This window comes from Vicugna pacos, chromosome 13 (assembly GCF_048564905.1).
Source record: "Vicugna pacos chromosome 13, VicPac4, whole genome shotgun sequence".
Classification (NCBI taxonomy): domain Eukaryota; kingdom Metazoa; phylum Chordata; class Mammalia; order Artiodactyla; family Camelidae; genus Vicugna; species Vicugna pacos.
The window spans coordinates 56,073,161-56,086,580 of record NC_132999.1 but is presented as its reverse complement, the minus strand read 5'-3'; the positions used below and the strand labels follow the sequence as shown (position 1 = coordinate 56,086,580).

General features: G+C 53.6%; 2 protein-coding genes across 3 annotated transcripts in view; both read left to right on the top strand.

Moving 5' to 3' along the window:
* PADI1 (peptidyl arginine deiminase 1) overlaps positions 1 to 4,593 on the top strand; it is a 35,797-nt gene extending 31,204 nt beyond the window's left edge. The window contains exon 16 of the mRNA XM_006196699.3: positions 2,572 to 4,593. Coding sequence (XP_006196761.1) covers positions 2,572 to 2,805 — 234 coding nt within the window. The 3' untranslated portion in view covers positions 2,806 to 4,593. The remainder of the gene's footprint in view (positions 1 to 2,571) is intronic.
* A 2,054-nt stretch (positions 4,594 to 6,647) lies between these two features.
* The window catches only part of PADI3 (peptidyl arginine deiminase 3), a 29,152-nt gene continuing 22,379 nt past the window's right edge, over positions 6,648 to 13,420 (top strand). For both annotated transcript variants that reach the window (XM_072975276.1, XM_006196700.4), the window contains exon 1: positions 6,648 to 6,779. In XM_072975276.1, the coding sequence (XP_072831377.1) occupies positions 6,688 to 6,779 (92 nt within the window). In that variant the 5' untranslated portion in view covers positions 6,648 to 6,687. The remainder of the gene's footprint in view (positions 6,780 to 13,420) is intronic.

The following is a 13,420-nucleotide window of genomic DNA, read 5'->3' as shown; positions in this document are numbered from 1 at the left end:
AGGTCCCTGTTCCTGTCCACAGACACTGGCACAGAGGCTGGGGCAGGCCCTGTGAACCTCTCCAGTGTTTGCTTTTGGGGCAGATATAGAATATCTCCATCAGTAGTTCTCAACCATGGTGATTTTGCCCCCCAGGGCATTTTGATGCCGCTGAGCAGGATGCTACTGGCATTTAGTGGGTGGAGGCCAAGGATGCGGCTAGGTATCCTACAGTGCACAGGGCAACCCTCACATCTAAGGGTTTTTTCCTTGCAAAGAGAAAAAGGAAGCATGGTTTGGTTCCAAATGTTTCAGGCTTCTGTTTCTGGGCCTCAGCTGCCTGCTCTGCTCCCCTTCCTGGCATCCTGTCGCCTGCTCCCCATTAGGGCTCCTGAATCAGGCAGCTGGGGTGGGTGGTAACTGCCTCACTGGCTGTCATTAACTCAGGCAGCTGACAAGCAGATGAGCAGATGTGATCTCACCATTGTGGCCCCTGGGAGGGGCCTGAGCGATGCTATCAGCACAGTGCTGCCCAGAGTGCTCATTAACCCCTTGGGAAAAGATGTCGGGGCCAGGGGGTATTGACAGCTGTGAGGGGTGGTTCCCCAGGATGAGAGACCCTCCTTCTTTAGCCTGGGGCCTTTAACTCGAATCCCTGTCATTGGACAAGCCAAGGGTTGGGAGTGAATCCAGGGAATCCAGGGGTCTTGACTGGAGGCAGGTGCGTGGGTGGGGCTTCCCTGCCAGGATTGTATTCACTCCTGACTCCTCGCTGTGGGGTCCTGGCAGAGACCTGGAAGGCAGGGCTTCACAGCCTCGGTACTACTGCTATTTGGGGCTGAAGAATCCTTTGTTCTGGGCGGTGCCCTATGCATCCCAGGATGGTTGCAAAATGCCCTAGGGGACAAAATCACCCTGGTTGAGAAACATTACTCTAAGTCAGGGCTGTTAGAACTTTCCCAGATGATGGAAATGTTCTACATCTGTGCACCGTGACATGGAAGCCACCCCATGAGGCTATAAGCACTTCAAATGTGGCGACTGTGACTGAGGAATGGAATTTTTACCTTTATTTTAAGGCCAACAGCTGCAAGTGCCTGATGGCTACCGTGTTGAAGAGCAAAGCTGTAAGGAGGCGCCTGGCTCTGGTGCTGGCTGAGGGTCGGGGAGGGCTCAGGACTTTGGTCAGCCCTCCTTGGGCTGTGGCCTTGCCCACACCTGCTGGGAGCCCCCTTCCCAACATACACCCCTCTGTGGGAATCTCCCAGCTCCAGCTCAGGCCCTGTGAGAGGATCCCAGTGTGTCCTCACTGTTCTTAGGGAACACTCAGTTCACCCCTCCTTTGTCAGACGGGGAAAGGGACACTCAGGGGAGAGTGAGAGCCTGAGGTCACCCAGCAAGCAAGTGGGCCAGCCTCCAACCTCCCGAGTCCTCATTCAGGAGGAAGCAAACCGGGCTGCCTGTGGTTCTGAATCTGGCTCTTGGCCCTACTCCCACCCCAGCATGTTCTGGTCCATTAGTGGGCAACTAGGCAGCTAAGGACCGAGGCCATGGGACTGACCCCAGGGGGACCCTCCAGCTCCATTTTGGTCCCAGTAGTGGATGGCCCTGCTTGGCAGACTTGAGGGTGAGGGGTCAGGGCATGGAGATCAGGAGGGAAGCTCACTCCACACTGAGATGACCTAGTACCAAACAAAGCAAGTCCAGAGTCCAGAGTGTCCCCTTTGAGCACCAAGGACAGCTCCTATGGCCATCCATCTGGGCCAGAGGTTACCTCTAAGAAACCTCTACACCCTGCACTGGGCAGACTTCCCTTCCCCTGTGTTAGGGCCCTCAGCCAGGGAAGCAGAGGTGCCACCAGAGATAAACACAGTTGTTCCCAAGGGCTTCCAGCCCCTTACCCCAACTCCTCAGCACCCCAGGCAACCACAGTGCAACACTCTGGCAGACTATAAAGAGCACGGGCTGTGGCATGAGTCAGACCTGAGCCAAATTTCAATCTCCCCGTTCTCTGACTGTGTAGCCTCAATTACGTTACTTAAGCTGTCTAAGCCATGGCCTTGGAGGGAGGCTGTGGGGTTTAGTGATGCTATATTTGGCACATAGAAGATGCCCAATAAACAGTAACAATTATCAGGGCTTCCAGGAACAGTTGAGCAAGATGTGTACTGCACAAATGCACCACGCCTACGACATTCACACTGTGGACCTTGTACAGGAGTACATTTGCTGTACAAATTTCTGGCAGATGACAGTAAAGTCTTGGTCCAACAAAGCTGTTATAATCTAATTTTCTGATAGATGGAAGAAAGTGTCGGAGGAAGGGGTGACTTCTATTTATATGAAGTTACCAGGTATGTTACTGGCAGCCCTGCCTGTTATTAATCCTGTCTTCCAACTAGGAATCTATGTCTTTTCTGCTTCCAGAAACTCTAGTTCTTGAGTGAGTGCCAGCCCTGGTGGCTCAAAGATGCTGGCAAGGATGGGACTAGCCCTGGGGATGGGTCTGCCAGAACCAGAACCCAGAAGAGGCCCCTTGTGTTGAACATCTCAAGTGAACCAAGTCTCTTTCTTGCCTTCTCTCTTCTACAGGTGAACATGGTGGTCTTAGGCAAGTACCTGGGCATCCCTAAGCCCTTCGGGCCCATCATCAATGGCCGCTGCTGCCTAGAGGAGAAGGTGCGGTCCCTTTTGGAGCCTCTGGGCCTCCACTGTATCTTCATCGATGACTTCTTGTCCTACCATGAGCTGCTTGGAGAGATCCACTGTGGCACCAATGTGCACCGGAAGCCCTTTCCCTTCAAGTGGTGGCACATGGTGCTCTGAGCCTACTCCCCATCTGCCATCCTCTCTGCCTACCTGCCAGGGAACCCCGCCAGGGTGAGGAAACTTTGCCTGGCCTCCATCCTTTTGGGGGAGCCTTGGGTGCTTCCCCCGAGTGCCTGCAGATGTGCTGGTCACGGTGGGTACCAGGACACACGGATGCTGCCCATCCTCGCCTCGAGAGTGGCCTACCCAGCTCGAGAAGGACCGCCTTTGTTCTTCCCTCTCCTCTTTCCCATCCACAACTCCCAGAGGTTCTGGAAAAGATCCAAAGCCTTAGCATGTTCAAGGAAGGCTGTGCGCGGCTTCGACAGGTGCCCCACTTTGAATAGCCGCTCCCCTGTTCTGACATTCCCTTTGTGGTTGCACCAGGAATGGGACCACAGGGCCTGGGGTTGGATGTGAGGGCCCTGGGTCTAGGCCACCGGTGGCTCTTATAAGACCAGGAAGAAGGATCTGAGGCACCCTCTTGCCTTTATCAACTGTCTTCTCCTGCCTGGGACCCCCAGGCGGTGACCCCCTAGCATCATATTTACATAGACAAATAAGGACAGAAAACCTCAGCGTCTGGAGGCCTGTTTTAAAAAGAAAAAGCAACAACCCCCTTTAATACCCAACTCCAGCCTCAGAAGAGTGCTTGTGACCTGTTTGGAAAGCCTTTAATTAGGAATGCTGGCTGCTTCCGGCTCAAAAATGCTGAGAGGCCAAAGTGAGGCCTGAGGCAGGCGCACAGAGGAAGGCGGGGCAGGAGGAAAGGAGGCCAGGAGGCCAGGAGGCCAGGATGGCAGAGGAGGCTGAGACAGGAGGATAAGCCAGGGCCTGGCTTCTGCGCCCTAGGGCTCCCAGGCTTTGGATTTAGGACTGATTGTGAAGGGGTCTGGTCGTTCCAGATGCAGAAAGGGGTGGGGCCCAGATGTTAGAAGAGGGTGGGGGGAGCCATTTAGGTTATCTCTGAAGGTGGAGTTTAATTTCCTTTAATAGTCTTTAATTATTCCCCTTCGTTCTGCAGGCAGTGGGAGGTGAGGCTCGCCCAGTCTCTCTCAGCAGCCCAGAGACCCTGCCTGTATTTGGGGTTTCACCTGTGAGTAAAAGCCCGAGGCAGGCCTGTGTCCCCTCCCATGGAAGGGAAGGCTGAGCTGCCACTGGGAGTTAATAGCCTGGCCCCAGGTGAGGTCACCGAGATGTGTACAGGCAGGCTGCCCCAGACAAGCATGGGCAGGAGGGAACTAGCCTGCCCTCCTCGGGGGCTCACAGCCCCCAGGCCCCCTGCCTTCTGGGTTTTCTCACTGGCCCGAGGTGAGACACAGGCTGAGCCAGCTGCCCTTAAACTCTTTTAACCCTGAGCGATCAGAGGCTACCATGGAGACCCCACGTATGAAAAAGGAACTGCTCTGGTTTAAGGGGTGCGGGCCTTGTACCTGGATCCTCCCCTTCCAGAAGGCTCTGTGGAACCCCATTTGCAAATCCCTGGTCTAACCTGTGCACTTTCTGCTCATAATCACCATGCAGCCTAGACTGAGCCAAGAGAAGGAAGCTCTTCAGAGGCCAGAGGGGTGCAGCCAGGGTTGGGATTCCCCAGGGACCCTGCTGCGGGGGTCAGGGGAGAGGAGTGGGCATTGCAGAGATGGGGAGGGTGGGGAGCAAGCCTTCTAGAGCGGCACTGAGCGCAGGAAGCTCTGGAATTGCTGCTGGGCTGTTGAGGGGCAAGCCCTGATGTTCCCACAGAGAATGTTCCGGGTGACCGGTCACCTCCTTTCGGATTAATTAAAATGTCAACATGCCTTTCTTCAAGTGGCTGCCTCCTTAGCTTCTGTTTGTTGGGCTGTGGGGAGGAAGGGAGGAAAGGGCAGGGTGGGGGCCGTCTTCTCTTCCACCCACCATGCTCCCAGCTGCTTGGCTTACGTTCCACTGGCCATGGGCAGCTCCTACCCAGCCGAGAGAGCCCCCAGAGCCTGTGCCGGGCAGGCAGGCTGACGCGGCAGGGTGGCTGGCACAGGCCCATTGCCATGAGGCTGCCTGCCCTGCTGAGATGGCTATCAGGGGAGGGTGGGACCTACCTCTTCCTCTCGCTCCCTTCCCTGGACTATCTTTTCCATCTCTCAGAGGGCAGGCCGGCTGGGCCCTACTGGCAGAGAGGGAGATTTCCCAGCAGGACTGGTACCCAGGGCCACAGGCCACTATAACACCTTTTCATTTCTGCCTCTGTAGCTACTAAGTTACCCAGCCTTGGTGGTCTGAAAACATCACCCCCCTCATCCTACATACTTGGTGCGGCCTCAGATCGCTCCCTTTGACACTCACTCACCCATTCACTCACTTTATTTTAGCTTTTGTTGTGGACTAATTGGCAAAGAGTTGCTGCCCATCAGTCATTGACACTTTAGTCTGAATGAACCTCAGATCTCTTTCTAAAAGCTGGCATGTATTAACTGGGGAGAGGTGAAGGCATAAGTCTACTTCCAAAGAAAATTACAGAATTCTGAGGGGGAGGCTGGTTTAGTTCCCAGAGGGAAGCCCCCACTTTCTGCATCTGTTTCCCAACTGTGCCCGCCTGGGGTTTCCTCCTGAGCTCTGACTCTGACCCACAGCTGAGTCAGCCACTGAGCCATTTTACAGCCAAGAAAGTGAAGCTGTCACTGGACCCAGTAGCTCAGCAGCTGTCCTTAAGATTATCCTTACTTAGAGTCTTGCTGTGATCCTCGAGTTGGTGCAAACACACCAGCCGGGGACTCTGGGGAGCAGGTCCTCGTGGCCACCCTGCCTCAGGCTTTCATCATCACCAGGGAGAAGGGAGGAAACCTCTATTCAGCACCTTTTGAACCTTGCTGGGCAGGGTGTACCCCACTATTATCTCTGCCAGGGCTGGTGATTAGCCACATTTCCTACAGATGAGGAAACCAAGGCTTCGAGAGAGGGAACAAAACTCCCCAAGGCCACACACCAATGCCTGGTGGAGCCTGGATCCGAACCCGAGACTCCTCTTCCCAGAGCCCTCGCTTCTGCTGTTTCAAGCTGCCGAATGCCCCTTCTGACCTCAGTTTCCCCACCTGACCAGTGAGCCTACCTTCTGAACATTCTAAGCCCCTCCTGGCCAGAGAGGGTTTTCACCTTCATCACTTACTTTTTTCCAGAGGCTTTGAACCTCTAACAATAACAACAAAAACAATGACCCTCATAATAAAATTATGCTGAGCTCCATGCTAGAGCTCTACCCACACTGTCCCATTAAGTCTTACAACAACCACTTTTCAGATGCCAAAGTTGAGGCAAAGAGCAACGAAGGGACTTGCCCCAATCACCCGGTCAGGATGTGGTTGAAGCAGGGCTGAAATCCAGCCCTGCCTCTAAAACCCATGCTCTTAAAATAAAAGGCTGGTGTTACTCAAAGAGCATCAAAATGCTTTAGGGGTGCTTGTAAAAACAATCCAGCTGCCAGGCAGCTTATTAAATTGGAGATTGGGCCTGGGAATCTGCATTTTCATCCATTCCCCCAGCTAGGTAGAGAAGCTCCCCATCTCTGAAAATGCAGGAAATGCGGGTAAAGAGGATGAGTGCTGAAAGTGAGGAAGGTCCCCAGATCAATACCCCACATCTCTGCACCCCTCCAAGGCCCTGGTGCCCTGGCCATGTAGGTACCTGTAGGGAACCTACTTGCTCCCCAGTAAAGTGAGAAATTAACTCCCTCTGTGCCTGAGGCAGGAGTAACAGGTTCATACGCAAATACTGGGTTTCTTCCAGCCAATCCTGAGCTCTTGGCTCTGGAAAGGGGCTGGGCTTCCGGGATTAGAGCCAATGAGCTATCATCTTGGGCTGGAAGGGCAGGGCCAGGGGCTTTTAAACCACAGGCCAAGGGGTTTTGTGGCCCAAGCCCAGCCTAAGGCCAACATGTCTCTACAGAGGATCGTGCGTGTGTCCCTGGAGCATCCCACCAGCGCTGTGTGTGTGGCTGGCGTGGAGACCCTTGTGGACATTTATGGGTAAGAGCCAGAAGCCTGGGGGTTTGCAGGCCCCTGATGCTAACCCCCTTGGGCTCTCCCTATGAGCTATGTGGGGCTTCCTGGCTTGGCTGCCCTCTCCTGAGCATTGGCCTTGGAAGAGCAGCCAGTCACGGAAGCTTGGGTCCTGGCCTTTCTCAGCCAGGCTTCTTAAAGACCCCAGCTAGGGGCTTGAAGTGTGGGAGACTGAACGAGGGTAGAGATGGTTGCAGTGGCAGAGCTCTGATTCAGGGCCCTCAGAGGCTGCTAGTGCTGTGGGATCTTGGGTACTTTCCTCTTTCCAGAGGATCCTGCAGTCTGGGCCGGGGGTCTCCCTGGGCACACAAGAACAGAAAGAAGTGTACCCTCCACCCCCAGCCTATGAGCTCTGAAGACAGAGCATCACTCATTTTTTTAAAAAAATCACTTATACTTAACATAGCACTTACTATGTGCCAAGCACTGTTCTAAGAGCTTGACGAGCCTCTTGAATTTAATCCTTGAATTTTAACTCTCGAATCTGACTTTCACAGCAACCCTGGGAGCTAACTTTATTATTAGCTTCCTTTTGTTTGCCACATGAAGAAACTGAGGCCCAGGGAGGGCAAGCCATTTGCTCAATCACACAGTTACTAAGTGGCAAACCCAGAATTTAAACCCGTTCATGGTCAAGTGTCCTGTGCTTTCAGCTGGCTGCCACTTGAGGAGGAACACCCATCCACTATGCCCCTGCTGTGAGCCATGGCCACAGCCATGTCCTTAAAGCCAGTGCCTGGAGGTCAGGCCCCACCTTATCTCCCTCTCCCAAAAAGAAAAGGAGAGTTTGGGCAGAGTTGCAGGAGCTGGGCTCTGGGAATCACCAGGGAACCAGCTACGTTACCTTTTGAGGAGTCTCTAGGGGTCCCAGCTCCAAGGCTGAGTGGGGGACACAGGTAATCAGGGGACTGGGAGGGGAGAAGGCAGAACCGTGTCACTGTTCCCATCTTGCAGGTCTCCCACCCTCTCCTGAGACCGGGTTTCTCAGCCTCAGCAGTCTTGGCACGGTCATTCCTTGGCGAGGGGACCGTCCTGTGCGCTGTGTCATGCTGAGCAGCATCTCTGGCTTCTGCTCACTAGCTGCTGGTAGCACACCCACTACTCGTGGTAGCCAAAAACATCTCCAGACATTGCCAAATGTGCCCTGGAGGGAAACGTCATCCCCGGCTGAGAACCTGTATTCCGGACTAAGATTTCAAAAATTAGAGTGAACTTAGTCAGAAGTAGAGATGGGGTTGGTTCCGGGGCATTAGACAAAAGTAGGTGAGAATTGGGTCATGGGAGGGAACCAAGTCTGGAGCAGGCCCAGCCAAGCTAGGTAGCGGGAGCTAAAGCCTGGTTGAGGGTGGGTGGGCAGTGAGTGGGAAAGGGATTCATTTGCTCCTGCAGCTGGGGGCAGCCACAGAGGGGGGATGGAGGAGCGGGTACTCATACCAGCTGGTGCCACTGCCTCCTCCAACGCTGCATGCCCATGGGGGTGACTCACTTGCCCTGGCTGCCAAGTGCCCATCGGGCAGATGTGTCTCTAGCTTGACCTGCCCCAGGAAGCCCCGGCCTGGCTCCTCCCCTGCAGAGGATGGAGGACAGATTTGGGTCACGAGAGGTGAAGGCAGTAGTGTCTTGGGATGATGTGGTTAGATGGGCCACTTTGGGGTTCGCAGAGGAGCCTGTAAGTGGGACAGTCACAGAGTGGGGGGTGGGGACTCTGGCACCCTTAAACAAGGGACTCTGGGGTCTCCGATGACCAGACCACCCTGGAGATGCAGGAGAGCTCGTAGTATGTTCACTCACATGTTCATCAAGTGTTTCTTTGCAGTCTAGCGTGTTCCAGACACGGGGACTCAATAGTGAACAAGCAGGCATGGTCCCTGCCCCCTGAGAACCCTGTCCTGCAGTTCTAGCAGGGGCTGGACCACCTCGCAGGGGTGCTGCAGAAATGATTCCTGTCTTGCAAGGGGAGCAGGACCAGATTAACTCTAAAATCCCTTCCAGCTTAGAGATGCTGTGATTTAGCCATCCTGGGCACTCAGACTGTGGGCCAACGAGAGAAAGGGCAGTGGGAGGGGTGGCTCAGCCCTGGCTCTCTGACCTAGCAGCTGTGTGACCTTGAGAAAGCCACTTAACCTCTCGAGTCTCTCTTTCTTCATCTGCAAAATGAAGATAATAATAGTAACAGCAGCAATGATATTTAAAGCCAGCTCCATATCAGTCACTTCCCTAACATGTGAACTAATGCTTACAACTATTCTGTGAAGTGGGTACCATCTTTATCTTCATTTTTGAGATAAGGAAACTGAGGCACAGAGAGGTTAAGTAACTTGCCCCATGTCACACAGCCAGTGAGGAGTGGCAGAGCCAGGAAGCAGCCCAAGCACTTTGGCCTTCATTTCAAAGGGCAATTGGGACAATTGAATGAGACTGTGCATGTGGAATACATAGGCGATGCTTGGTGTGTGAATTATCATCATCGTCATCATTTTAAGGCTCTTTTCTGGCCCCGTAGACAGCCTCAAGCATCCCCAAACCTGCCATCCACCAGGTGGCTGGGGAACAACCTCTGAGCCCTCCTGGGAGAAGAAGGAGATAAGAAAAGAGAAATTAGCACAGGCTGAACAGTCAGGGCAGGCTTCCTGGAGGAAGGGCACCAACCAGAGCTTTGAAGGGTGAGCACAGGCAAGACCTTTAAGACTCCTCTCTATCTGTGGCAGTGAACTAAACTCTGTCCTCCTGCCTTCCGTTGAGTTGGGGGTGGCCCAGACTTGCTTTCCTGAGTGGGGATTCTTAGCGGGGAAGGATAAGGAGGAGTAATACACAGGTGTGCTGAGCCAGGCACTGGGTGTGGATGTGCAGCCAGGGTTGAGAACCACTGCCCTGGGTTGGAAGGGCAACCAGCTAACCCCTTGCTCAGCAGAGGTGGTCTAACAGAATGAGGAGGCTCGGGGCACCTGGGGGCCAGGAACCCTGAGTTTTGCTCCTAGTTCTGTCACCCACTGCTCTGTCACCTTGAGCAACTTTCTGCGCCATCCTAGGCTTCAGTTTCCCTATATGTACCCTGAAGAGGTTGGCATAGCAGAGTCGTTACGGAACCAAACTTGGGTCTGCTCACCCGCCCACAGTAAAGCCAATCTACTGACCCCGGGTTGCGGTGAAGGAAAGTGCCGTGTTTACTGCAGGCGCCAAGCAAGGAGTCCAGACAGCTGGTGCTCAAAAGACCCCAACTCCCCGAAAGCTGTCAGGGAAGTCTTTAAAGACGGGGTGAGGGAAAGCGGTTGTAGGGGGTGTAATCAGCTCGTGGACATCCTTCTGATTGGTTGGTGGTGAGGTCATTGGGAGTCAATTTCATCAACCTTCTGGTTCCAGCCTGTCTGGGGTCTATGTGCTTGTGGGCAGCGTGCAGGTAACTTCTTCCACCTGCTGTGGGTTTCAGGTGCTACAAAACAGCTCTGGAGATACGGCTCAGAATATTATCTACAACCCTTGAGGAGGAATTAAACGTCTTTGACTTTGTTTAATGACTAAACTACTATTATTTTGTCTTGCTTGGCTGTTTTCCTTTCTTTCTGCATTTTCTCCCTTCTCTGATGCAGTGTACTCTGGAACATGGGGAAGCCTAGGAGACTAAAGTTTTTCTACAGACAGGAGGCAGGCAGAGAACATGGTGGGGGTAAGGGGCATCTGTTCTGGAAAGGCCCCACAGGGTTCTGCTCGGTTACAGAGTAGGCTTCAAACTCAGTTCATGGAGACCTCTGAGCCTCCTCCCTGATTAGATAAAGCAGCCGCCCTTCTGTCTCCACCAGATTTTGTTTGGTGTAAGAGCTCTGACTTGCCTGTGCGGAGAGCTGGCCTCTGGAAGGCGGATGCATCTTCAACTCTCTTAAGTATTTGGACTTTGTAAAAAGGGTTTGTGTGGCTGCCATTTTCTGGGGGCATGAAGAACGTAGGATTAAGGAGGGGCAGCGATTGCCTGAACCTGGTTCTATCTGTGAGGCTGGCCGACTCGGGAATCTGGGATCCTCACTGCGCAGGGAGGGGCAGCTGGTACTCCCACCCAGAGCCTAAGCTGCCTGGGCCTTGGTCTCCTCTGCTCCCGCGGGCCAGCATGTTGGGGACCCTAATGCTCATCTTTTCATCCTTTCTGTTTTCAGCATAAAGACCTTTCCCATCAGTTTCCCAGGCCTCAAATGTCTGGCTTTATTTTCCCAGAGGCTGAGGCTCTGAGCACATGAAGGGAGAAGATAGGTTTGTGTTTGGGAAGGGAGTTGGGACACAGCTGGCTGTGAGTCCTGGCTCTGTCACTTACCAGCTGTGTGACTTTGAGCAAGTCACCTGGCATCTCTAAGCCTTGTTTTTTTTATCTGTAAAGTGGGGAAAATAGTACCAACATCATAAGGCTAGGGGAGCTGTCTTCATCACCATTGTCACTATCGTCATCCTCACCATTGAAAGGGTGACAGGAATCTAAAGGGACACCTGACCTGCCTTGATTCCCAGGAGCACGTGGGCTCACAGGGAGTCACGCCCACACTCCCAGGGGTAGGGGTCAGGGTCCAGCATTTCTGAGACAGTCCATCCTTAGCCATAGTCCTCAGACTTCACTGGGCATCAGTATGGTTTAAAATGCAGGTCTTAGAGCTTTGCCCACAGTGCTTATGTTTCTGGAATCTGCATTTCAACAGGTAGGTCTGAGGTTGACCACTGTGAGGTTTGCCCAAGCTTTTCTAGGTTTTAGCACTGCACCCCAGGAAACACCTCTGTCCCTGACAAACCAGAACTGTTGGTCATCCCACCATATTTTCCCCACGTACACCAGCTCCTAGACTGGCTGTGCCACTGAATCAGTTGGGCGCTCAGGCTGGCTGGAAGGGCTTAGTGCTTGGGAGGCTCTTGGACTGTCCTACGTGTGGACAGACTCAGCTGCGGAGAGCCCGAGGCTCTCAACTACATGAGCCCCCAGGGCTGGGCGGGGGTGTGCCTAGAATAGCACTCTGGCAGCTCGGGGTGGCCTGGCTGGAAGAAGAACTTAATCCAGGTGAGACTCTGGCCGCTTCCCCTGTCCTCCAGGAAATGGGGGATCTTGAGCCTTCCATACCTGATGCAGGCTTTCCTAGCAGCCACCCCTTTGATTTTCCCAAGATACAGCCACATGATGGGGCATGATCACTGGACTGGGAGTCTAGGACATGGCCTTTTAGTCTAGTCCCTACTCTTCTGGGCCTCAGTTTCCCCAGCAGTGAAATGAGGGCATGAGCTGAGGTGCCTCCAACTTTCATCCCAACTGTTCACACACGCCCACTTCTTTCACCTTCCATCACCCCATGCTATAGATGTAGACCCTGAGGCAGAGGGAGGCCAAATCACTCCCTTAAGGTCACACAGCTAGCAAGCAATAGGGCTGGGATTTGAACCAGACTGCCCAGCCCCAGAGTCCACAGGCTTAACCATCTTGCCATGGCTCCATTGTGTTACTGCTCACATCAAGAACCATCGCTGGCTCCCTATTACATAGGGGAAAAATGAAAATGAGCTCTTTGTAGCCTGAGTTTACACTTGACCTCCTACGGCTCTGGAGTGGAAGCCCCTCCCCCTCGTCCTTGGCTCAGCTGCTTTCCTCTGGGAAGTCTTCTCCAGACACAACCCACCCTCTCAACCTGCTTCCACCTATCCATTTCCTGCGCCCTAATTTACCTTAATAAACCCTTCCCCTGTCCCGGGCTGGTCGTTTTCCAAGACTCCCCCGTATATTATTGCACTTGAGCCTCACAATTGCCCGTGAGGTTGGCCCGGCAGGTGTCATTATCCCACTTTATAGCGCGAGGTTACTGAGCCCAGGGAGGCCAGGTCATTTACTCAAGGTGACCTGGCTGATGTGTGACACAGCCTGGTCTAGAACCTGACTCCTGACCCTGGTCGTGGCGCCATCGAGCCCCCAGCTTCTTTGGGAGCCTCCTGGGCAGGGGCGCTTCCATCTTCATCAGGGGTCCCCTGGTATCACACAGGGCTTGTGCCAGTGAGGTGCAGGGGAGCTGGACTGAAATACCCGAAGCCAGGGGCTGGGGCCTGGGAACTGGGTGGACTTTAACAACATCAAAGAAGGACCAGCAAAGGTGTTCAGCTTGAGCTTGTGGAGACCTGGGGTCTGAGGAGCAGTTTGGGGTTGAGGGCAGGGTGCTGGGGGCCCTTCATACCCGGCTCCATCTCCATCTCCACGAGTCTCTGTCTTTCTGGTTCTCCATATCTCTTCATGTCTCCTTGTCTCTCTCTGTCTCCATGTCCCCATGCCTCTCTATCCAGGGTCTCCGTGTCCCCTGATGGTCTGGCTCGCACACCCAGGGCACAGCAGGCCAGGGCCCTGGAAATTATAGCTTTGGTAGTAGGGTTGCCAGATAAAATCCAGGATGCCTAGTTAAACCTGAAGTCCAGATAAACAATGAATAATTTTTTGATGTAAGCATGTCTGAAATATTGCGTGGGCTATACCTAAACTCAAACACTTGCTTGTTGTTTATCTGAAATTCATGTCCGACTGCATGTTCTGTATTTTATGAAAGCTGGCGGCCCTGCTTGGGAGGAGACACAGGTGTGCCAGCCCCGCCTGCCTGGTGAGGATC